Source organism: Notothenia rossii (genome assembly GCF_949606895.1).
Source record: "Notothenia rossii genome assembly, chromosome: 6".
NCBI classification, from domain to species: Eukaryota; Metazoa; Chordata; class Actinopteri; order Perciformes; family Nototheniidae; genus Notothenia; species Notothenia rossii.
Window position 1 is genome coordinate 27,306,140 of NC_136909.1, and position 25,750 is coordinate 27,331,889.

The 25,750-nt window shown below is 38.9% G+C and overlaps 1 protein-coding gene across 1 annotated transcript in view; it reads left to right on the plus strand.

The window, feature by feature from the left end:
- LOC307043150 (transmembrane protein 132C) overlaps nucleotides 1-25,750 on the plus strand; it is a 264,602-nt gene that overhangs the window by 219,984 nt on the left and 18,868 nt on the right. The window contains exon 7 of the mRNA XM_079687429.1: nucleotides 22,931-23,136. Coding sequence (XP_079543555.1) covers nucleotides 22,931-23,136 — 206 coding nt within the window. The remainder of the gene's footprint in view (nucleotides 1-22,930; nucleotides 23,137-25,750) is intronic.

Consider the following 25,750-nt stretch of genomic DNA (forward strand, 5'->3'; position numbering starts at 1 on the left):
AAAATAATCATAAAAAAAAGAACTAAAGCGAAAAATCTTTTCCACAGCCTGTAGTCTCTTTCACAAATATTCTATTGGTTCTAGGCCTCTGAAATCATGAAAAGCATTAAGCCATCAGAGAAAAATAATGGATGAATCAATGAATAACTTCCATTTCTCTCACATGTGTTTTAACTGTCACTTTCCACTTTTTTATTGCAAGTTTGTTGAGTAACTGCTCCACTTTGGCATCATTATTTAACTTGTACGAATGAAGAATAAAGTCTTGAGGGAGGAAATGTTTTGCTGCTGTTGAAGGCTAAGAGCAATAGTCTGAGGAAGATTAGACTTCTCATTTGGTTTCACATCACATTCCATTAACCAGCCTTTTGTTTAATTACTCATGGTGGATAAATGTTTGTAGGGGGAATTGCACAGCGCTTTTCCCTGCCTTGCTAATGAACGTATAGACAAATTTGACTGGCTAAGCCTTTCACGGGCTGTAGTTTAGTGCTGTAGATTTCATTGATGCAGCTCATGTTGTTCAGTTGAGCCCATTTATCCCTGACAACAACATAAGCAGCAGTGATGTACTACATAGATAATAACTACCCCCCTCTTCTTTAGCTCTCCCCCCTCTTCTCTCATTCTGTCAGTGTAGACTATCTTGTTAACGTCCTCCGAGATGCTGTCATTTGTGATGCGTGTATATGCTGCTAATGTTGACACAGCAGTATGTGTAGGTCAGGAGTGTCACATTTAGTAGGGGACATATAGGGGACAAGCACACACATACACACAAATTAGTACCATTATCCTGACCTCACGCAAGCCTTTCTCTGACAAAGCAACGAGGTGATGGGGAGAGGGATGGGATGAGGAGTTGTGAGGAGATGACAAACGGATCGATGACAAGAGGAGAGGAGATGAAATGAGACAACTAGGATGTAAGGAAAGTCAAAAAGATACAAGACTTGAGATGAATGGTTGCAAAGGCAAGGATAAGAGAGGAGAACATAATATGTTGAGGTAAGATTGAAATGAGAAGAGAAGAAAGGGAAAGAGATAGATGAACAAATATTTTCAGAGGGTTGGTTATTAACAAAAATAGCAAATAAAAAAATTAAGAAAGATTTTCAAATATAATGGAATATTTGGCTGTTAGCTAAACCAGTGGCTAAAGCATCCAATCACTGAGCTTCAACCATAGCTGAGGATTATGGGTAATTAGATGTTTTTGCCTATCAAAAGATAGGCGAAAACATCTAATTACCCATAATCTGAAAAAAGAAATGTATCTCAGAATCGAAAGGGAAAAACACAAAAGCAGTGTACACAATTCAAACCAATTAATGATGTGTAATTAACAAGGATAAACTGATGTTTTTTAGTGGATGAGTACTGCAGATATCACTGTAAAATCATTTGACATACTTCCTGTGTTACTAGGAAAACTTTGAGACCAGAAATACTGTTTTCCCCCCGTGAGGGTTGACGCTAACTTTACATGGGCGCTGGTTAATAGAAATTAATTGGGGAAAGACACGTTCTCCTGGCGAGAAATCCACTGGATGTGGATTCTAAAAGTACAATATACACTTCTCGCTAGAAATCTAATCAAAAACCATTTTAATGGCCAAACTATTCCACAATTTAGGATTTTCCAGAGAGGGTTATTTGTGAATATACGACACTCCGGAGCGTTTGCAATCAACAGGAGCATATGCCGCAAATTGTTGTTTCTTACACGACCAATAGAGGTCGAAACCTTTAAAACGTGATTATAGCTCGTAATAAGCTGCTTGAACAATCAACCTATTTGGTCGTTTTTTGGAGGAGGACAGGCTGTCTGCAATACATGTATACCTTTATTTCGTATAGGCCCGGAGCGTTTGCAATCAACGGGAGCATATGCCGCAAATTGTTGTTTCTTACACGACCAATAGAGGTCGAAACCTTTAAAACGTGATTATAGCTTGTAATAAGCTGCTTGAACAATCAACCTATTTGGTCGTTTTTTGGAGGAGGACAGGCTGTCTGCAATACATGTATACCTTTATTTCGTATAGGCCCATTTGTCCCAACAGCTATTCCAAAAACAAATAGCCATTGTTCAAAGCCCCATTTCTCCGAAAAAACAAATACACATTGGCTGTGCAACAAAAAGAAACACATGGCTAATTAATATGCAGAATTACCTCATCGGGATAATCAACCTCAAAGGCATTTATTTTCTGAATAACAGACAGTGGGAAACATTGTCTTTCAGTTGAATAAGAAATGTGTTGGGCTATTGGGATTTTGGAATAATACAAATAAAAACATATGAACTCACATTAAAACATGTAGCCTATGGTCACTTAAATAGCTAGCTAGCTACAGCTAATACAAGCGATAGTTTGTGATTTCTGCTGACCAGAAATGAGAAGATCGGCCTAGCTACATTAGCTAAAATGTGTGTGCAAAACTTTACGGCTGTTAAACACACATTGGAAACACATAAACTACATTATATTAGCACACACACACACACACACACACACAGCACACACACACACACACACACACACACACACACACACACACACACACACACACACACACACACACACACACACACACACACACACACACACACACACACACACACACACACACAGAGAGAACATCTCACAGCCACACTCAAGGGATTTCAGCTTTAATTGGTTAGTGCGGAGATTCCTTTAGTGATGTCGTCGCTAATTGAATTTGACAAAGAGGAAGAAAACACTCTGAAGTAATGTTTTGTGTGTGTGTGTGTGTGTGTGTGTGTGTGTGTGTGTGTGTGTGTGTGTGTGTGTTTCTTAATGCATGTTAAAGTTTGATACAGGGTATGTGTTTCTGCATGTGTTAGGGACAGATACAAAGAAGATTAAGAATTGATCTGTGTGGCATTTAATGAACCAGTTGCCGAGTTTGACACGCGCCTATATGACCCCCCCATCCATGCGCGCACACACCCACACACACACACACACACACACACACACACACACACACACACACACACACACACACACACACACACACACACACACACACACACACACACACACACACACACACACACACACACCTCTCTGTCCTTGAAAAGGCACAATGTGTTTGTATTTAGAGTATATCTTTGTCAGGACGTTGGACGATATTTAATGAGAAACTCAAAGACGTATCCTTCACATTTAAAAGAGATGTGATGAGCATTTTATATTCACATTAACATCGTGTTCTACTACCTAACACTCCTATTGAGATCAAATTACAGTAAAATTAACAACTTGTTCTCAGTGTCTTTGGGATGCCTCACTGCTTCTATCAGAAATGTAAAAACAGACGCTAACCGCTATTGCAGTTTTCAAACTTGAACCCACTTACCTGCAACTATCTCCTCCGTGTAGGATGAATAAAGTATTATAGTGTATGTCAATACGTAGGACTGTGGTTAACAGAAGTGCTTCATCATAGTTTGAGGAAAGCAGATGTCAATCAATTGGATGCAGGTTTCTGAAGTTCATTAGGCTATTCTGGTCTATGGAGTTGTTCAAGCATCACGTTTAAAAGACAGAGAAGGACAATTTAATAAAGGAGAGCCTACAAGCTGTCACCGCACTTGATTATAAAAGAGGGGAAGACATAACGTGTTGAGGGGGTGAGTAGGAGAGACAGGTGAGAGGAGAGTGAGAAGCCTTAATCCTGATGATCACAAGGAGACAGAGAGGCCAACACAGTCAATTAATCAATGTGTTTGTGACCTAGTGTTTTCTGATACTTCTCTTCTTTTTCATTTGTGCTTGTGATTATCTTCTGCCCTTTACAATGTTCGTACAAGCTGGATACATTACCAATAGATGTTGATGACTGTAGTTGGCCTTAAACGTTTTTGGGAGAAAGCAACTTTGAAAAGAGTACAAATTGCAAATGAAAAGACTTCATCGTTATGGAAATGTGTTAGGACATGAATAGGAATACTGGATTTACATGAGTAAAGACTTACTCTCAAAAGGGTCGTTTTTTTTTCTCATGCCAGGAAGAACATCACCCATTGATCAACGACACTAACTCTATAATATAGACTTACATATTGTATATATCACAACAGTAAAGGTCAAATGAGAACAGATAAAATAATTGATGGCAGACTAGAGTTGCCAAGTGGGTTCGGCCAATGGTGTTAGAAGTATTTTCCTCACTCTAAATTCTCACTCAAATGTTTTTCTTATTTAATAATAAATAAATAAAAAACAATACACTTAATAATATACTTAGTATTACTAAAAATTCACACACAAGAGAGAGGGAGATCATTTAGCCTGTCAAAGGTGTGAATCATGTGTTAGTTAAAGTGAATTGCTTGGTCATTGCTGTTGTGAGGACAACACATCAAAATACCTGCCGGATTCATCCAAAAAATGTCAAAGATCTGTTAGTTGTACTTTACTTCTCCCCATGTTTTTTCATGGTTAACTGTTCTTACAAAATATATATATATACAGTATTTCCAACACAATGGTTATCTATTAGGGTTCGAGTTATAAACTGAGCTCTATGGGGGTCTTTAAAACGCGCGCACGCACACGCAGGCACTCACATGCGTGCACACACGCACACACACACACATCAGCCCTATACTTGCTACAAACTTAAACATGAAAAGGTTAATCTATGCATACCACATCACACATCATCTCTGCTCGCGTAGCACGCTCACAGGCATAGATTGTGCAATAATGTATTGCGCACCTTGGAGGTGCAGCGCAGGCATATTGTCATTCAAGAGAAAGCGTAGTTGTTTTGGAAAACATGTTTTTATTTTAGCCTATTTACCTCGTTAACGTAGATAATACTCATTACATTGACATGCATTATTTGTGATTAAAATAATAGTTGTTGGTAATGTATTAGCGCCCCCACAGATGTATGATTTCACTGCGTCTGTGGGAGATCAGAGCCCTCCTTGTGGGAGCTCAGCTCAGCTCCCATTGGCTCCCACATAACTCGAACCCTGATTATATTGATTGAAAATTAATTGAATATCTATAAAGGCTGTAGAAATGCTCGTATTAAACATGTTCTACTAAGCAAATTAAATAAACCTTATTCATCCAGGGCCTGGTATGCTTTCTGTACCGCACCTGGGGACAGAAAGTCTCCACAAGGTTAGACATTTATTTAATGCTTTTGGATTAAGGTTAGTCTCATGCTTATGTTAAGGCCAGGTTAGGGGTTGAGGTTAGGTGTGAAGCGATTAGGAGGAAGGCTAGAGTAAGCCTCATTGCTATTCATATCGATAGAACGTCCTTAAAAGTGACCAGAATGTCTGTTTTTGCATGTAAGTGTGCAGTAAAAAGGTTGATCATACTGTCACTCTGTGTGGTTACATTAGTGGAGGAAGGTGAATTCTGCAAGCTGAGATATAAAGTGATTCGCATTATAAATGAAAAAAATAATTATTTAAGAAAGCATATCAGATTATCATCAGTGCTGATACATCTCTTATTTTCTTTTTTTGCTGGCTTCTTTGAACCACATGCTCTTAAAGCAATACAAAGTGTCTTAGTAAGCTTATGTGAAATATCAAATTTGGTTTGAAAAAAAAAAATAATAATAAGCAGGTTTTTCTGACACCAAATCCGTCTCCTCCATCTGGGTTTGACAGTACTACTACTGCCAATTTTTTTTCAGTTGATATCATGTTACTGCAATATGCTGCTTGTGCTATTACGCAATCTTGAAAACTTCTAGAAGTGTCTCAGGCGTAAATGCAACTGATCAAAATGAATTGAATTCAACTCAGAGAAATTCAATCTTTCCATGAAGCTGTATTACATTGGGCCTTTTTCTCCATCACGTTCTATAGTTTAACTTTGTGTGCGTCACAATGCCTGAAGGAAGTGTTTGTTGGAGGATTTGTCTAATGTGTTCTCCTGTTGGTCACTGGGGGAGTTATTGCTGAGTACATGATCATATCTCAGGGACAATTTCCTGTACATTTCTCTCGGCAATCAAAAAGATTATTGGTGCAGTAATGGTTTTTAGCTGTGATTAAAAAATTACTAGTACTGTTTTTTTTCTGTTTTTCAGTCAAGCGCTAGAAATACTGAGAACAAGAGACACAATCACAGACGTTTTAGGGAATGGATTGACGGAAAGGAAGTGACAAAAAGAGGGCAAGGTAATAGAGGAGAAAAACTGGGAGAGGATTCTGTCCAGGTGCCTTTGGGTCATTTTTGAGCCCAGAAAATAAATGAAAGGTAAAGTGGATTAAAGGCAGAGGACACACACAAACACACACACCTCCAAAAATCACACATTTTCCATTTAGGAGTAACAGGCTTAGGAAATAGTAAGCAATTTAAAGTGCACGGCATCAGACCCAACCATTAGCAACACCCAAGACATATATCTAGGATAGCTGCGACCTTGAGGACGTCCAAAACAATTTTTTAGACCTCCAGTCATCTAGTTTTCACGCTGCAGACACATCTTTTGTTGTTGAATCAGCACAAAGCGCTAAATGCTCCCCAGGGCATCCCAATAAAATGTTCAACAGATTGCTTTGTGACAAAAGGTGACTTCCAGGAAGAGAAATATGAAATGCTTCACTCTAGGCTTTATAGAAAAAGAAAAGGCCTCATTGTAACCACTTATAGTAAGAGTGCAGAAATGTCTTGCATCCATCTAACATCAGAACTGATTTGAATTTAAACATTTTTTAGGACTCAGTGGTCAATCTAAAGATGTTTCAAAATGAGAGTTAGTTAAACATTTTGTCTGCAGAGAAAAATATATCCTAAGGTGTGTGTGTGTGTGTGTGTGTGTGTGTGTGTGTGTGTGTGTGTGTGTGTGTGTGTGTGTGTGTGTGTGTGTGTGTGTGTGTGTGTGTGTGTGTGTGTGTGTGTGTGTGTGTGTGTGTGTGTGTGTGTGTGTCTGTGTGTGCATGTTTGTCTCTGCGTGTGTGAGTGTACAGCAGAGGGTGAGTTATGGCTGAGGTGTTATGCTGTGCCCCGTGTCACACTCGCCCTCTCACCTCCATAAAATATACTGGCCTCAATCAATAACTAATTAGCTGCTAATTACCATCCTAAAATACACAGCAGCAATCACATAAATACACAAACATCCACATATTGATAACTTAAGTAGGGTTGTGCCAAGTGTTACACCTCCAGATGCTGTTTGTCAACACAGACACATACAGTTCAAGGCTATCACTTGATGAAGGTCAAAAGGTCAGGACGAAAAGTTGACTACGAATATGCAGAAAAACTGAGAACATCTGAACTGAAACCCTGTTTTGATCTTTAACTATACCAGATGTTAGGCTCATATAACCCCTCTCCCCTCTCCCATCTTAAGTCTTACCCTCTCTGTCTTCCTCCCTCTCCCCACAAGCGCTTGAATTAATTTTCGTAGAGGGAGCTGCTGATTTGGTCTAAACGGCAAACCTGTGTTCAGAATCAGCATCTGTCGGTACTTTCGCTGCGCAGAGCGTTTGTTTTGTATCCTTTTGTCTCCTCAGGTAAATAGTGCGTTAGTGGCTGCTCTGTGTGCACTAGAGAACACAAACATTGCATTTCAACAAAAGAAGAAAACACTCTCTTTACAGGATAAAAGCTGGCAGGCAGCATAAAAGCCAGTGTAAACTCTGTACGCTTGGGGATGTACAAATAACATGCAGACCCTATGGGACACTCGGTCCCTTTTTTTAGAGCCTACTTCTAGTCTAGGTTTTGGATTATTTAAGGTGAAGAAATATGCTACTTATTCTCCTATTCCTGAGCTGAAGGCACTCAGTCTTATCAGGATACTGAGGATAACTTCAGATTGACCATATTTTTCAGACTAGACCTACTAAAAATAGTGCATCCGAAAAGCACTTGAAAATAAATATTTTTCAAAATGATCTTTTCTACTGTGTTCCTCTCTGGCCAGCAGGGGTGCTCGTTCTCCCCCACTGGCCCCCATCCATCTCTCTTTCTTCTCACCCTGACATTTTGGCAGCTGTTACCATGCGTCCATTTTGCGTTCCCTCAGGGAGCCATGTTGCTTCCTGGCAGTGCATTAGCGCCCCATCACTGGCACTGTGTGTGTGTGTGTGTGTGTGTGTGTGTGTGTGTGTGTGTGTGTGTGTGTGTGTGTGTGTGTGTGTGTGTGTGTGTGTGTGTGTGTGTGTGTGTGTGTGTGTGTGTCCTCTGCTTGACCTGTCTTTGTAATGATTCAGTGTTATTAGTAAGAGAAGTAAGCTCAGTTTTTTTCTATAGATCTTTCAGACAACTTGTCAGTGTATGAATAGTTTTTTGAATGTGTGTCTGTTTTACGTAGATCTTAATATTTACACACTCAAATTGAGAGTCACCTTTCTAATGTATGGACACAAAATGAACGAAGAAGTAGCATTACATTTAGTTTGTTTTAGCATATTTTGTTTGTACTCAACATATTTAAACAAATTGCCAAATATTGATCAAGGATTATAATTTGATTAAAGATTCCTTGTGAAATAACGTTATATTTGGGCCTGAAATGTTGACCTCACTTGACCTAGCTGAAGTCACAGAAGGTGAACTCCAGCTAAGTTTAAGCCCAGATCTGACCTAAAACCCAAAGCCATTCAACCCAGCCACTACCAGAGTCTATCAGGCCTGTCAGGTCCTGTCACATGTTGTTACTTGTTGGGTTGCTGAATTTTGAAAAAGCCAAATCTTACTTAATTTTGACCACAAAGGTTACCCTGTTATAACCAAATTGGAGTCCATGCCATACACTGCAGTGGAACACCATGCCTTTTTCTAAATCTGAAAAACTGAAAGAAGTTATATGATATATCAAATCACTTCAGGTAAAACTGGGTAAAAGCCCAAGGGCTTAGCTGCTTGTAGAGCTTTGGGAAGCGAAGGTGACACTTCCCATTTCCAGGGGCATGACTATTTTCCAACTGAATAAATACATTTAGAAGTAGTGCATTTCAAAGCCTGTGATCTAGTAACCTCAGGTTATTTGTAATTGTTACAGATGTATTCACAAAGATCTGTGTGTGGGTGTGTGTGCGTGTGTACGTATTATTACAATGTCCTACCTACTAAGTGAAACACCTGCACCTCTCTCCCACTGGCCTACATCAACGGTGCTTTTTTGCGCGCACACACAAACACACGCGTCAAAGGAAATGTACAAAGCCTGAGTAAACCTGACAGGTGAGAAAAAGAGATATGATGAAAAACAGTGAAAGATGAACAAATAATGTGGCTTTGTGAAATAGAGCTAGAGAAAAAAAGAGAGACATGCTCTGAGAAAAAGATAGGTTGTTTATATGCTTACAATGAGACACGAGGCCACACATCATGAAACACAAATCTGATATTTATTTTTGAAATGCTACGTGTCGTCTCGTTCATCAATAAAACATCAACCTATTTGGATTCCAGAAAAGACGGGGGCTTGTGCTTCTTCCTCCCTGTTCAGTAAAACATCACTTATCTAGTTCAGGCTGCGGTTACAGAAAAAGCAGATGTCCTGTTTCCCCAGCCATGTCCTCCAGCTCCTCCTGGGGGACCCCCTCTTGCTGGTTGGGATGTCTAATCTCTCCAGTGTGTTTTGGGTCTGCCCCGGGGTCTCCTCCCAGTCGGACGTGCCTAGAAAAGCTCCATGGCTTCCTCGAGGCATCCTGATCAGATGCCTGGACAGTTTAATGCTGTTTCTAGTTCCTAATTTACCTCCTTCTGCAGTCATTACTTTCTCTGCCATTCTTTGTCATGTTTACCACGTCTCCTTTCACACTCAGCCTATTTAAAAGTTGAGAAACACAGAGGAGGAAGAGAGGGAAAGAGAGTGTCTAAATCAGCTGCAGTATGCTGCATTTCCCACTGCACTGTTCTCTGAGCAGCCAGCGATCGGTATTAACCAGAGGTGGGAAGTAGTAGAAATACTTTGTTACTGTACTTAAGTACATTTTTCTGGTGTCAGTACTTTACTCCACTACTTAGTTTAGTCAAGTTTAATCAATACTTGTACCAGAGTATTGTTAAACACGAGTATCCGTACTTCTACTTGAGTAAAGGATGTCTGTACTTTCTCCATCTCTGCCCACTGCACTGTTCTCCCAGCAGCCAGAGATCGGCCTCCACTGCGGGGTATTAACATCTGAAAGGCTGTTATGCCGCTGTTGCAGAGGTCGAGCGTCTGGCCTGTCTAGCATTACACCGCTAATGTTTACATCCACTTAAGCCTTGCTCAATAAAGGTGATGAAACAATGTTGTGTAAAATTAAGAGGGCAAAAAGGAGGGCGCAGTACAAGAGGGTAATCACCGATATGAATAGCTCCATAACAAGCTGACAGACTCAGTCCACTAGGTTTGTCCTGGATGACCTAAATGCCTGCAGCACAACATAATCAGGTTGCATTTTAAACAACTGTGCATTCATGTTTTTTTAATAGACATTGTTTTTAAGTAAGGGACAGTGGAGTGATTCAAAGCAGGTTTTAATATTTGCATAAGAGGCTGTTTGTGGCCAACAACTTGCATTTTCATTTAACATTTCCTCTGCACGTAGACAATAATGCAGCTGTTCCATTCAGTTTTCATTTACACTGTATGTCACTGTGTTTTCCTCTAAACTGGAGCCACCGCAGCCAGCAGCAAGACATGTTTCAGATTCAATACTAACTTGTTAGACGATGCTACTTCTTTTGTATTGCATGGTTAACTTATTCATGCCGTAAAAAGTAGAAACTGAACAAAAAAAGATGGAATGACCTGGTTAGTTGAGATGTGAAAAGTATAACCTAAGCAAAATGTGTTTTTTTCTAGCAACATTACAACAGTTTTAATAAGAAAATAATGTATTTTATCAGACATTGAAAAAGACATGGAGTTTACACTTTGAAGATAGAAGATAATTAAGCACTAATGCATGATAGAAGAATTGTGTTTCATTTGAATATGGTTTTAATAGCCTGTCAGAATGAAACAAAAAAAGATGAACTCTTACAGCAAATTAGGACGCTCAAGAAAGGACCCCTTTCATATAAACACACACAATACACACTCTCGCACACCTAGGCCACAATAGGGCTATACAAACAGACATATTGGGGCCAGTGTGGACTTATATCCCTATGCTAATAAGCATTATATTTCGCATCACCCTCCAACACACACAAATACAACCCCACATCGAGAAAAAACCTTCCTGCCTTTTCCCAAAGCCCTGTAGACCTCTGCGACAACGACAGGAGAGTCAAAGAGAGAGAAAAAATGTATATAAATACTTACTGCAGAGAGACTGAAAAGAGTTTACTTTAGCGAATAATAAGTCATGAATGTGATGAATTTGCATCATCTGATATGGCGAGGCCTGCCAATTACTGTATTAATATTAATTGTAATGAGCTTCCACCAAAGATGCCACTGACACATGTCTGCATATCACTGTTGTGTAATCAATCAATCAATCAATCAATGTTTATTTATTGCCCAATATCACAAATGTTACATTTGTCTCAGTGGACTTCACAGTTTGTACAGAATATTAGTATGACAATACGACACCCTCTGTCCTTAGACCCTCACATCGTACAAGGAAAAACTTCCAGAGAAAACCCACAATTTAAAGGGAAAAATGGGAGAAACCTCAGGAAGAGCAACAGAGGAGGGATCCCTCTCCCAGGATGGACAGACGTGCAATAGATGCCATGTGTAAATTGAAAAGATAATACATTTGCAACATAGATAGACCAAATGTTTGGAAATGCATGTGTTTATAATAGAAAGATGAATCCACGAGGATATCCATCCAGGACTTATGATCCAGGACCACAGCCACGACTCAAGATCCAGGGCTCACGATCCAGGAAACAGGACCGCAGCAACAGGATCATCCATGACTCCGGATCCCGGCGTATATAGACACCAAAAAGAAAGACATTTGGGGAAGCTGGGTTAATCGGAACATGAGAGTACACAGGTATAGACAGAGAGAAGGAAGAAGTAAGATGTCCCCCGACAGTCTAAGCCTATATCAGCAAAACTAGGGGCTGAATCTAATCAGCCCTAACTATAAGCTTTATCAAAAAGGAAGGTCTTAAGCGCACTCTTAAAAACGGATAGGGTGTCTGCCGTCCGAACACAAACTGGAAGCTGATTCCACAAAAGTGGAGCTTGATAAGAAAAGGCTCTGGCTCCCATTGTACTTTTAGAGACTCTAGGAACAACCAACAACCCTGCATTCTTGGAACGCAGTGCCCTAGTAGGACAATAGGGTATAATGAGTTCTTTAAGGTAAGATGGCGCCTGCCCATTAAGGGCTTTGTAGGCGAGAAGAAGAATTTTAAATTCTATCCTGTGTTCTATAGGGAGCCAGTGTAAGGCAGCCAGAACAGGAGTAATGTGGTCCCTTTTCCTAACTCTGGTTAGTACACGAGCTGCAGCATTTTGAATCAGCTGAAGCGACTTGACTGATTTCTTGGTACACCCTGATAATAAGGAGTTACAATAATCCAGCCTTGAAGTAACAAATGCATGGACTAGTTTCTTTGCATCGTTTTGTTGCTATTGACTGGCAGATACAGTTACAGGGAGGTTGAATTGATATTCCCTAAATGCCAAGCACAGCACCCACAGAATACCATCAGGAGGAGAGATTTAGTCATTGAATCTGGCCGCAGGAACAACAACAGGATTAAATATATTTTTTATATCACTGGTATAATAGAAAAACACATAAAAGGATATTTTAAGATTATTTATTATAGTGGTTTAACTGTTAAGTGCAACGTTATTTAATATTTCCCTTTTTTTTATTTTCGAAACTATTTAGCACTATATTATTTCTCTCTCTGTTGCTCTCATCTCTGTTGGATTGCTTTCATATGGATTGTCCAACAAATTAAATACATACTTTTCAAATGCCCATTAAATGTGCTGCTGGTAGCTTTTATGATATATAATGATGGGATAACAGGTGAGACATGCACCACAACAACCTCTCCAAGTGCCAAGGAGGCGTGTGGCGCTGGCGCAGTGGATAGAGCTTTGGTGTTGGGATCAGGGTTCACAGGTTCAAACCCCACTGCAGTCAGAATGTTGTTGTGTCCCTGGGCAAGACACTTCACCCCAAATTGCACCTCTGGGGATTGTCAACAGTATTGAGTATGTAAGTCGATTTGGATAAAAGCGTCTAACAAGTAATGTAATGGTTGATGGATATTTTATGATGGCTTAAGCTACTTTAAAACACTGCGGTAAAGATTGCCCTTTTATTGTGCCATTCATAGCAGCCGTATGCCATTATGAGGCTGTCCTTTTAAGAAGAAAACAACCTCAGTTTGTTATGAATACACATGGTCATTTGTATACCTGTTTTCTTGATTGGTCTGTTTGCTTATCAGCTGGTTTACAGAAAAAACAACCATCCAAATAAAGATAACACTTGTTGGAATGGTTAAGAATAAGCCAAGGAAAAGCCCATTTAATTCGGTGCACATCCAAATCACCACGAGGATAAACAAATTGAGTTTCACTTTTGGTTCTGGAATAATAAATAAATAATAAATAAATCCCACTCATAAACGCCAACATTAATCTTAAATCATCTTTATTCTCTCTATATCTGCATCTTAAATGTTTTACCGTGACACCTTTCTTTCGTTAACTTTTCATAACTCTTCCCATTATTCATACTTTATACTTTATTTATTTATTCTTATTTAATATGTCTTTTTGTATCCCCCTCTCTTCCTCTCTCTCCATCTGTCTCTTGATTAGACAGTTCTGTTGTGGAGAAAAGCAGAGTGCAAATGGCCATTAGAGAACCTTTGACTCTCCCCTTTCCCAAATTCAAAATGACAGGCCCAGTGATATGCTGTAAACCGTTTGTGTGTGTGTGTGTGTGTGTGTGTGTGTGTGTGTGTGTGTGTGTGTGTGTGTGTGTGTGTGTGTGTGTGTGTGTGTGTGTGTGTGTGTGTGTGTGTGTGTGTGTGTGTGTGTGTGTGTGTGTGAGTGTGCATGTGCATGCTTGTGTGAAAAAAACAAAACCTTCCACCTAAATGGCAGCCATATAAACTGTGTGCAGAGGCGATTAGCCTAGTGTGGCTTTTCTTAAATGACGGACAGGTAGGAGGTCTAATCCCATCACAGAGTTGATTAGTGTGTCCCTCAGGGCCCGCCCCTGTCTACCAAGTGGGCCCTGATTGGATGATATGATTCTTAAAGTCAGATGGATTGGATAGCCTGAGGCAGAGAACAAGTGATATGGGCGCAGAGGAAGCAGGGAGAGTGTGAAACACACAGAGAAGAAGATTGCAAGATGAAATCTGAGAGTGAGAGAGATGGATGAATTCCATTGCAGGCAGAAATATACATTCGAGAGAGTCTAATAGGGAAAAACTGGGACTGTAAGAGATAGACAGAAGACAGAGGGAGAAATAACTGTAAATTCAGACAAATCACTAAGCTTGAAGGGAGATAAATATGGATTTAAATAAATGACTCAGCTTGGGGAGATCACTGGTAAATGGGGGTGAGTGGGTGGTTGACTTTTGGGACTCCTGAGTAGGATTTTGAGGAAGGGAAGAGGAGTCTGGCGGAAGAGAGCTAAAAAATATTTCTATAGTCTGAATATTATTTTATGCAACACCACAATCCTTTGCTGGATGATTTTTCTTTTACTGAGCGGGGTTGACATTGTGGAAAAGCTCAACACTATCAACAAGAAATGAGGCACGGAGTACACATCTTTTTTTTTTTAAGCATCCCTTGTTCTCAAATATGTGTTTTTCTTTTGTTGATATCACCTAAGATGTCTGACCTTGACTATGCTGACTTGTATCAGTGCAAAGTGTGTCTCTAGAGACATTCCTCTGCTAAAGGGGAGAAATGTCTGTGCACTTCCTTATGTCTAATACGCAAATGCCAACACACATAGACAGGGAAACTGTCTTCAAAACAACACCATGACACAAACCTCCAGAGCAGAGTTGCCAGTTCAAATAATGAGTGTTAGCATTAGCAAAGTGAAAGTCTTGACAGAGAACATGGTAGAGTGTGCAGGTTTGGGGGTAAACTGGACCCTGGAGCACCTTTCATATCCGCTAAATAAATCCCAGTAGATATGATTGCATGTTTCACCACAACTGACGCTGTGTCAGCCACTGCCTTTACAAGCTAACAAGCAACATAAACACATTTTTCACTTAACATACTTTTAAATGTGCCTGGAGGGGGTCTTCAAGTTTTGATGAAGATGTGGCAAAGGGGCACCATGCTGGAGCCTAATGAAAACACAGGAGTGCTTACCCAACTTCTGGTTCATTTCCCATGTCTATTAAAAACTGCACATATGAAAACAACATGCACAGAGCAGCACAATATAGAGGGAACTAACATTAACATTACTCTACATAGGCAGATCTATTCCCAATATAGATGCAGTCACAGCAAAGTTCAGTAGCCGAGGGGGAAACTGTGATAGTGTTTGAAGCCAGAAGTCCGATACACGTAAAGCAGAACCAGTACAAGAAACTCAACACTCACTATAGGACCTTCTAGACTATTTTCTCCTATGTATGCAATATCTCGAATAACCCACTCTTAGCAAAATAATGGAAGATATTGCCATCGTCTGACCTCTTTGGAAAAGTCAGAGAGTTAGTCAATTTCCCACAGTCCAAAAATGAGCTAGATTATTATTTCAATGAATGAAATCACCAGAGGGGTCTGAAATAATATCATTTTAAGTGTTGACAAATGCCCAGCGGAAATACTGGCAGAAACAAATGAGTATAATGTAACACGAGCCGCAGGTGACGCTGAACACCCAGGACTGTTGCTTTTAGGGTCTGACATTCAAAGAACCAGCAGAGGTTTCTTTGGGGGGATGGCGCCAAAACAGCAGCAGGTGGTTTGACAAGTGCACAGTTAGAAGGATTGTTACAAGCCCTGCATGTTCACCCACAGTATTTAGAGACATGGCCATCAATTAACCTCGAAACAAAGTCCATGAATAAAATATGTTGTTTCCTCGGAAACAGGGGAAAGTGTGTGGGTCAGAGGTCCGTGCATGCATAACGTCCCCTTTAAAATGTAAATGGATCCTTATAAGTTTAAGTATGTGCTTGTAGTAAGAAAAAAAAAAAGGAAAAAGTAGTTCAGAGAATTTACATTTTAACTGTCAAACAGCTAAACTAATAAAGGAATCTGGGCATGTTTTGCTACAGCAGCACATTATAGGTTGCTTGTATACTATCACAAGAAAAAGGTTGTATCTTGTGGCACTTAATAAAAGCTGCAATAAAAAACATTCATGACATTATTTTACGTTTGAAAAAAAACTTCTAGGGCGAAGAATGGTTTTAATACTATCCCCATGCTTTTCCTCGCATGGCATCTCTTTGCAGTTTGTGTGACTATATATTTCCCATTTAAATTCCTAAAAGCCATTAGGTTTCTGCCTCCCCTTTATAGACAAACTTTAAACAGCCAAGCTTTTTGCTCAAATTGCTGCTGAGAAGTTAAGAAAGTGTTCAGCAGTTGTTCTTTGGAGGTGTGTACACCTGTTGTAGTGTTGTTTGAGGTACATGTTGAAGGTGAAGACAGTTTTTCTGGCCTCGTTGTTTTCAACAAGCCCTAACTGCTGAGCTCCACACTTTTCCTTTCCCCCTGCTACTTTTTCTCACTGCTCTTATTTTACCTCTCCCTTCAATTTGTTCTTATTTTGCTTTCCTTCTTGTTTGTCCTACTCTCTCTCTCCCTGTCTTACTCAGAAACAGAGAGATTACATCCATTCTTCAGTGTCCTCAAACCTCCAACTCAGCTGTGTACTTGCAATACACCAATACACTTGTTTTGTGTCTGTATGTGTGTTCTTCCTTGTCTTTCTGTGCATGTCTGATAGGAGCCACCTAAAACTGACATATTTCTGATGTATAATCATTTTCTCTTTAAAATTATTATACATATAACAACCACTGCAGTATCCCTTGAAGTAATAACCACATTTAGTTCCACCCAGTTTATTTTTCTTCTTTATTATGCATGGAACTTTTCAGATTCTTACATTTTAAGGCTGAAGACATGTTTATTATTTGTAGAATACAGTATTCATGAGGCCTGTTTTCATCCCAATTAGATAAAGCTTTCTTAAACCTTTGTGTATTGCTCTTTGCAAACTGAGTGTGACTGGTCTCTTGTGTTTAAAAGTAGCTTCATACTCCATAGAGACAACATAATGTCGAAACTTTCTATGTTATTCTGCTCTGTTTTTCTTTTGCAGCTATTACAAAGTTATCTGAGGATATATTCATACTGCAAGCCAAGTGCTCAATTTTGAATGTATTGCACTGACACATCATTTGTGTTTGGCTGTTAACATTATGTTCTGAAACGAGGCCAATATCACATTTTATGTTGAACTGTTCACAGTCCTAGACTGAACCGTATACCGGATGAACAATAAAAAAGACATCACATGCAGCAAAAAGTCATACAGAAGTCAACATGAAGGCCACTTAAAGCTCAGGTGGGGAACCCCAAAACCCAATAAGAGACAACTCTAATAAGAGTAGCGAGCAGTATTAGCTCGACATGACTTTATTTTGTAACAATTTCGCCAAGTCTGCAAAACTGATATCCCGTTTCTTCAGACCTCCTTTACAAAGCCAATTCCCCCAAACACTACATTATGATCATACAATGTAATCAAAAAAGAAAATCCTGCAGAAAGACAGAGATCGAAGATTTTATTGTTTTGTATCAAAGCATTTTATTTGGATTGCTTTCAGGATATAGAATATTCAATCAAATATAACACAACATGTTTCAATTATACATTACCCACCCAAGATTTAATGGTTTAAAAAGTCAGTTAAAGTTGACATTTGTGGGATGAGCATCTGCCTTTTTGCAGAGAAATTACTGGTTCTTCTCTATAGAGATGTGAGTGGATTAAGAGTTGAGGCAAGAAGTTGTGGTGTCGTGAAGTAAAGGAGTGACAAATGTTTGACCACAGAAACATTGAACAATATTTTTGACATTTTGGGAAAGAGCTTGTTACCTATCCTATTGATATCACTCTTGTGTATAACTAAAGTAGGGTCATTAATTGCATGGCTTGATTAAACGCAGCTAATTGTTGTTGGTAACAAACAAATCCCAACATGTTCATTAGAAGCGTTACAGCTGTTAGCAGGAGGAATGAGCCAGGCTAGCTGTTCCCACTACATCCAGTCTCTACAGTATGCTAGGCCAAGATAATAGTCAGATGGGTCTAGATACTTATTTAGAGATGAACGTGGTAATGGTTCTCTTTGTTAGAAAACCTCTGAAGAAAATAAGTGTATTCACCACAATGTCAAATATCCCTTTCATCATTATTTTGTACTTTAAATCTAGTTTGGTTCATAAACAAACAAACAAACAAACACACAAACAAAGGATACACGCATAAACATTTAACATGAAACAAAGGTTTTTTTTTTCAGAAAAGCAATTTACTTGTTTGAGTAAAAATAACGGACAGCATTTAACGAGCTCTCTCATTTTCCAATCTCCTCTCCTATGGCACTCACACTGTCTGGTCCCAGATGTGTGTGTGTGTGTGTGTGTGTGTGTGTGTGTGTGTGTGTGTGTGTGTGTGTGTGTGTGTGTGTGTGTGTGTGTGTGTGTGTGTGTGTGTGTGTGTGTGTGTGTGTGTGTGTGTGTGTGTGTGTGTGTGTGTGTGTGTGTGTGTGTGTGTGTGTGTGTGTGTGTGTGTGTGTGTGTGTGTGTGTGTGTGTGTGTGTCTGTGTGTGTGTGTGTGTGTGTGTGTGTGTGTGTGTGCGTGCGTGCGTGCGTGCGTGTGTGTGTCTGGGCGTGTATTAATTCGTTAATTCGTTCGCCATCTCCACATCATGTCTCTGGCAGCTGTAGTTTTTTATTTATTTGAATGTAACCTTTATTTAACCAGATAAAAAGCATTGAGATAAAATCTAATTTACAATGCTGACCTGGCCAAGAAGGCAGCAACGTTACACATAACACATAACACAAACATATAAAATACAGAGAACATAACTAAGAAAACAAAAGACAAAAAAAGCAGTTACTACATTGTGCACACACACACACACACACACACACACACACACACACACACACACACACACACACACACACACACACACACACACACACACACACACACACGCACACACACTCACACTCACACTCACACAGCTTAAATATACTAAGAGAAAAAAAACAGAGGAAAGGGAGAGACAAGTCAAATGTAAACGGCAATACAGCCTAACAAAAAGCTACGAGTAAAATATTTAATAATATCATAAAATGTGCATTAAAACATTTATTTCACCACTCAAGCTATTTGCTGTGTGATCGGTCGTTTTAACATGAACATATACGAATAAAATGGAAGAAAACAATTAAAGTGTAAACAACTTCAATGCAATTATCTTTGTAGAGCAATGATAAAGAGATGAATATCTTGTAATTATCCTACATTTTTTTCGATTTATAAAGCATTTTGAATTGCTTTGTGTTGAAAAGGGCCACATAAACTTGTCTTGCCTTAAATGCATTCTGTATTAATAATTTGCAGTTCATTCCTCAATCAAATTCAACACTTTTATATCTTAATCTTCCCGACCTGATAGTTTTTACCCTATTCTTTGAACATTTTTTGAAATGCTGACAAAATGAACTCAAACTTAATTTTCCTTGAATGTTTCTTTTGGGCACTGAACCAAAGAGCTAAAGTAGTTCAGGAACCTGTCGTAGAGATGACAGACCTACGGCTACAGTGGCACTTCAAGCAGAACCTTTGTGTTTCCCTCAGCTGCTCCTGTCTTACCTTCACTGGAAACTTAACGCTGCCACAGTAACCGCGTGCAGTTTTCACACTGATTTTCACCTGGAATATAAAATATTGAAGAAATAGTTTGAGGCACCAAAAATTCTAACGTCCCTTTGATGTTAACAAGCGGTAAATCAGGTTTCAGAGAGAGAGGAAGATGAAGAGGGAGACTGTGCGATGGGGGTGGGAGGGGGGGACAATAGAAAAAGAAAGGGTCAAGAGAGGGAAATAGTGGATGTTGGTGGAGATATAAGGAAAGTTAAAGTGAGAAAAAAAAGAGTGAAATTGAAAAGAGGAAGCTGAGAGGAGAAGGATCGGGCATCTTTCCTTTTATGTTGGGGATCAGCAGCGGAGAGGAGAAAGTCAAATTGAGAAAAAGGTAAAGGTGACAGGAGATATAGAGGAAACGGTTTCATTCTTATTTACAAAATATGAACCTCTTTTGAGATCAAAGGGTTTCATGAGGAAACAAGACAAAATTAAAAAATAAAAAGTGTGTGTTCTATTGGTGCTTTTTTATGAGCCTGATTGCAATATACAGCCAGAACCTGACATGAAACCTGAAGACAATATTTGTATTGTCAAAGCTAACAAATGTCCATCAAAACTTCCAGAGCCAGGCAAGTAATTGAGTGTTAAACTTCTCCTTTTACATATGTTTTAATATGTTATACTTATTAAACATTTCGGATTATGTTAGCTGTAAAGCAATTTTAACTTATGTTGTGTGGCAAAGCTGGCATAACAACTCTGCTTTTTCATCAGGTAAAACCACCAAATGATCAGAAACACACCCGGCATGACATGTTTAAGGTTCTATATAAAAAGCAGCAAAACACTGTCAACTATAAATAAATAAGGTTGAAATAAAAATATGCCAGGTAAAATTGCTCTTGGGGAAGTGAAGGCTTTGGGAAATGATCAAGAATTGACTTTTTGAAGCCCCCTGGTATGAATGTGTATGACTATGAATATTGAAAGAGGTTGTTGCTGAAAGAGAGCAAACACACAAGGGAACTCTACCCCAGGTAAATGAATGTAAAACAAATACTTGTGTACATTTAAACACAATAGTAGAGTGAAGCGGGACTGAGGGGAAGGAAATGCTAAACCTGTACGTTTGTGGGAAAAAGCAGTTTTGAAAAGGTGGAAACACTTTGAAATGGGAGGCAGTTACACTTTGTGAGAAAAGAAATCAGACAAAAGCAGTGTTAAATGAAAGGCTAATAATGATAGAGGAAAGGGCAGGTAAAAAGAAGGCATTGTGCAGGATAAGTGCAGCATTGAGAGATGAAAGAGATTAAAAAGGGTATAAAAAAGAGGGGGAGGAGAAGTTATATACATGCCAGGAAATAAAAAAGAATCAGAAAAGATGAGGGGGAGGAACTGAAAGAGAGAGAACAAATAAAATGTATTGAACACAGTGTTGCAGTCATCATATTTACCTTCAACATAGTTCTTACTTCATTTTTCTTTGGTAGATGTGGGTGATTATAGTCATGTATCTTCAGATTATTATTTGTATTTAAGTCTTTACTTGCAAAGGATAACGTTCGTAAAAAAATAATTTTTCGACAAAATATTAAGATAATATATTGATAAATAGATTATACATGTAGAGTGTAGCACAATGACTATACTCCTCACTATATTCCTATGTTTATTATTATTTCCTTCCTGCTTGTGTGGAAAAGATGTTGGATGAGTGTCATCTTAATCAGTCACGCAGTCAGACAAGATAGAGGGAACAAATGAAACCCACTAATATCCTGGCTTTTCCGTTGTTTTGCCTGTCAGATTGTCTCGGTGCTGTCCCCTTGAAAAACATTCATAATAATCCAGTGTTTGCAAAACATTTATTTCCCTAAGTATCAATTGACTTTGTATATCAATGTTCTAACTAGATATCTGCAGGTTCATAATTGTGAAAACAAACACTGTGCTGTTAAAAAGTATTATTTCCGTTCAGATTAACAAGAGACTAATCATTTTCCACAGACTTTACTGTCTATGAAAAACAAGAGCTAAACAAAATAAAGACTTTACACTCAAACTGCTATAGTCCACTTTGTTTAATGATTATCTTATTTTTCTTTTTCAACACAGCATGATTGGGGAATTTCACATTTAAGACAATATCTAATTATCTCATTTGATTTGTGGTGTCCTTTTTGTGTCTGACAAACTGTATTTGGGCAGGCACTATGTGCACATGAACTGGGAACATACATTTTTGTAGTCTGGAAATCAATACTTACTTACCATCTTTATTAAACCAAGAAAATGTATACAATATATATAGATATTTATATCCCAAAGGAGAAGATCAGATTTATACCAGTATATAATGTTTTGTGGGGTTAGGTTCAACAGGGTTTAACATCTGTTATAACTTTAAATATTCCCTTTTGACTCTATAATTACTGTTAACAATGAGCCCACAGTTTGGATGAATGATGGTCTGTAATGTATATCAGTGTTGACAAATGTAACACTATAATCTTCCATAATTAATAGCTTTTTGCCCTCTTATTATTTTAAATAATATTCCTCTCCTCCTAGATCCATTGAAACACAGTTTAAAATGCAGTAAAACGGTTGGCAGTATTCTCGTGGATGGGCTTATGTGTTCAAAGCAATTATACTAATGTCTTGAAACCATGTGGTTTACTGATTTTAAAACGCTGCAAATTTAAAACATTGCTTTAGATTGGTGGAGGTCACATACGCTCCCTGGGTAATCACAAACCCAAAATGCCACCGTTGTGGCAGAAAGGAGCTTCAGAGGCATGTTATTAACATTTCTTTCTAGAGCACTTGGCAAAACAGTGTTCCAAAGTGCTTTACACAATGGATACAATCCAGCAAGCAATCAGTGACAACATATATTTTTGTCTGAAAGAGCATGAGTGTTCTGTTGAAACTTGCTCCAGTCTGTGCTCAAGGAATGCCACACATCTGTTTCAGGAGGAAAACATTAAGTCTGTGTGACATCACATGGAAATATCATCCTCTGCATGCACGGTGTCCCAGACTAAACCTCTTCTTTTCATCTTGTCCTCCTCTCAGGTTTCCCCCAACTGTAACCAGGTCTTGGTGAACGGTAAAGAAATGCGCGGTCGGCAGTCTCTGGCGGTGAACTTCACCTACCTGCACCTTTCTGCCACGCTGCAGCTCACCGTGTGGGTGCCCAAGCTCCCTCTGCAGATAGACGTGTCGGACACTGAGCTGAGCCAGGTCAAAGGCTGGAGGGTACCCATCATCACCAACAAGAGGTACATGACCTTTATGACCTTAAAGGGCCAGTGTTGTATTTGGGGGAATATATCTAATCGTATCTAGATAAGGGTGTAAGGTCATGACTGAAAGCTTATGCAAATGACGCCAAAGGAAGAATATACAAAGATTAGTAATGTCAAAAGGAAATGTATCCTACACTGGATATCTGTGGTTCATCCATTAATGGTGTTGCTATCTAGCTTAGCAACATTTCCACTGACAGTAAGGTTGGCCATCCTCTTTTGGAACACCATGGATATCTTTGCATGGCTTTTTTAGAGAAGGAGGAAGCATCATTTATCAATAGTCATAGTCAATGGGTTGGAAGCCTGTGATGGATCATCTTCTTGTATTATTTATATATCAAACAGTTGCTGGCAGTCTTCAAAAGAGCCCAACCAGTATGTTTGTTAGGCCAAATACAATTGTGCTACAAAAGCATGTTTAAGTTTGTGTGGCCCATGGTTTAGAGGGGTGTTTTACTGTTAGAAATACATTTGTATTTGCTTTATGGTGGAAAAACAAATTTTTGGCAATACTGTTGTTACTTGCCAGCTGACATCGATGCTAATATATCTGCAATAGACTAATATCGTTCAATACATCGTCCAAGCTTATTTATTTTAAATAGTCTGATTGTCCCTATAGTGAAAAGCTGGTAATAATGTAAATATGTTATTTAGTTTTGTGGATGAAGTGCCCTTTAATAACACTTTAGGAAATCAACTGACTGATCCAAGGCCACACCAAAGCATTCACCTGTAACATCATGACAAATAATACAAACATACATCTGCTGTGTTTACAAATTGCCTTAGACACACTTTTTTTGATTCAAATAAAAAAATTAACATGATTGACTTGTACACCAAGGTTATTGAATTATAAAGGAGTTGTACTTATAATATAAAGTGTGAGATGTATGAGAGCAGAAAACAACCAGAAAGCAGATATACTCTCAACTTTTACTACAGCTCTTGGTCCATGCACTTGAAAGAAGACAACGCATATTGTTTCTTCCGCAAAAGGATTACACAGTTCAGCGTGTGATATGTAAATAAATAATATAAAGAGAATGTATGAGTCAGTGTTGCATGTCATTTTGTTCTATGATAAACCTTTAAATGTATGTGTGTGTGTTTGTGTTTCTTTTTTTGACTGAGGGAGAAAAGAAGGAATAAACGAAGGCATTGTGTGAATGTGAGTGTCCTTTGTCTTGATGTGTGTGTGTGTGCATGTGTGTGTGTGATATAGTGCTTATTGAATGGAGCAGTTGAGAGCACATATCGTTCCAGCCAGTCTATAATTTCATATGAGGTCAAGGCCTGTCTCGCTATACTGATGACAACTATTATGGCTTTAGCATCATTGCCCTGAATGAGGCATCAGTCATTTAAACGGACACACACCCACACACATGCACACTCTCTGTGAAAGGTAGACAATGCAAGTGGGTGGATCAGTTACATGATGTTGGCGTGTGACTGTTAGTGTGTATGCGTGTGTGTGTGTGTGTGTGTGTGTGTGTGTGTGTGTGTGTGTGTGTTTGTGTGTTTGTGTGTTTGTGTGTGTGTGTATGCGTGTGTGTGTGTGTGTGTGTGTGTGTGTGCGTGCGTGAGTGCGTGCGTGTGTGTGTGTGTATGCGTGTGTGTGTGTGTGTGTGTGTGTGTGTGTGCGTGCGTGCGTGCGTGCGTGTGTGTGTGTGTGTGTGTGTGTGTGTGTGTTTGTGTGTTTGTGTGTTTGTGTGTGTGTGTTTGAGCATGTGTGTGGGCACTTATATGTGCAATTTCATACACAGCGGGACAATAAGCTGAAACCGTAGTATATAAATTGTGGAAATATCTTCAGGGCATTTATTCTTTGTCTACCCTGCAGTATACAATCTCAGATAAATATAGTAAATATTATATTTAAAAATATTGATTTTATCAGAAATCTATTAACTTAACCATTTCATATACATGTTCTACAGTTTATCTATTTTTGTATTGACTTGTATTTGCAGTGTCTGTTTGTGATATGGAATCACTTTAATTGAGCTGTATATTAAGTTTTGATAATGGGAACACATATATATTTATTTAGGGATTCAGTTGCAGCACGTCCAACAAAATGTATTTGAATTATGTATTAACTTCATAAACAAAGATTTTCCCTCACATACTTTCATTAATGGGAAATAATGGCACATGTAACCTGTGATTCTCAATACACTATTAAATAAAACATTTTATTTTTATTTCATTTCTGTATTATTTTACTTTTATTCCTACTATCCTTCACAGTATGTGTCGTGTATTCCCCCTGTGGTTGGAGCCATGATGTAGCAGTACACACATCAAGCCTGTGACAAACTTCTACTCCATGGTTCTACTGCATTTGGTTTCAGCTGTGCTTTGTGGCGCTTTAAATAATGTAAGCAACTCGTAACTAAATATAGAGAAGGGATGTGTAAGACGCTGCCATATTTAAATACATAGCCTCCAACTCAGTTTCTTGAACTGAAATTCAGAGTCACATTGGGGAAACTTCAGGCTCAGATTTCAATAACAGTACACATAATAACGTGTAGCACACAATCCGTTCAACATCAGCTTAAGTATGCATGTG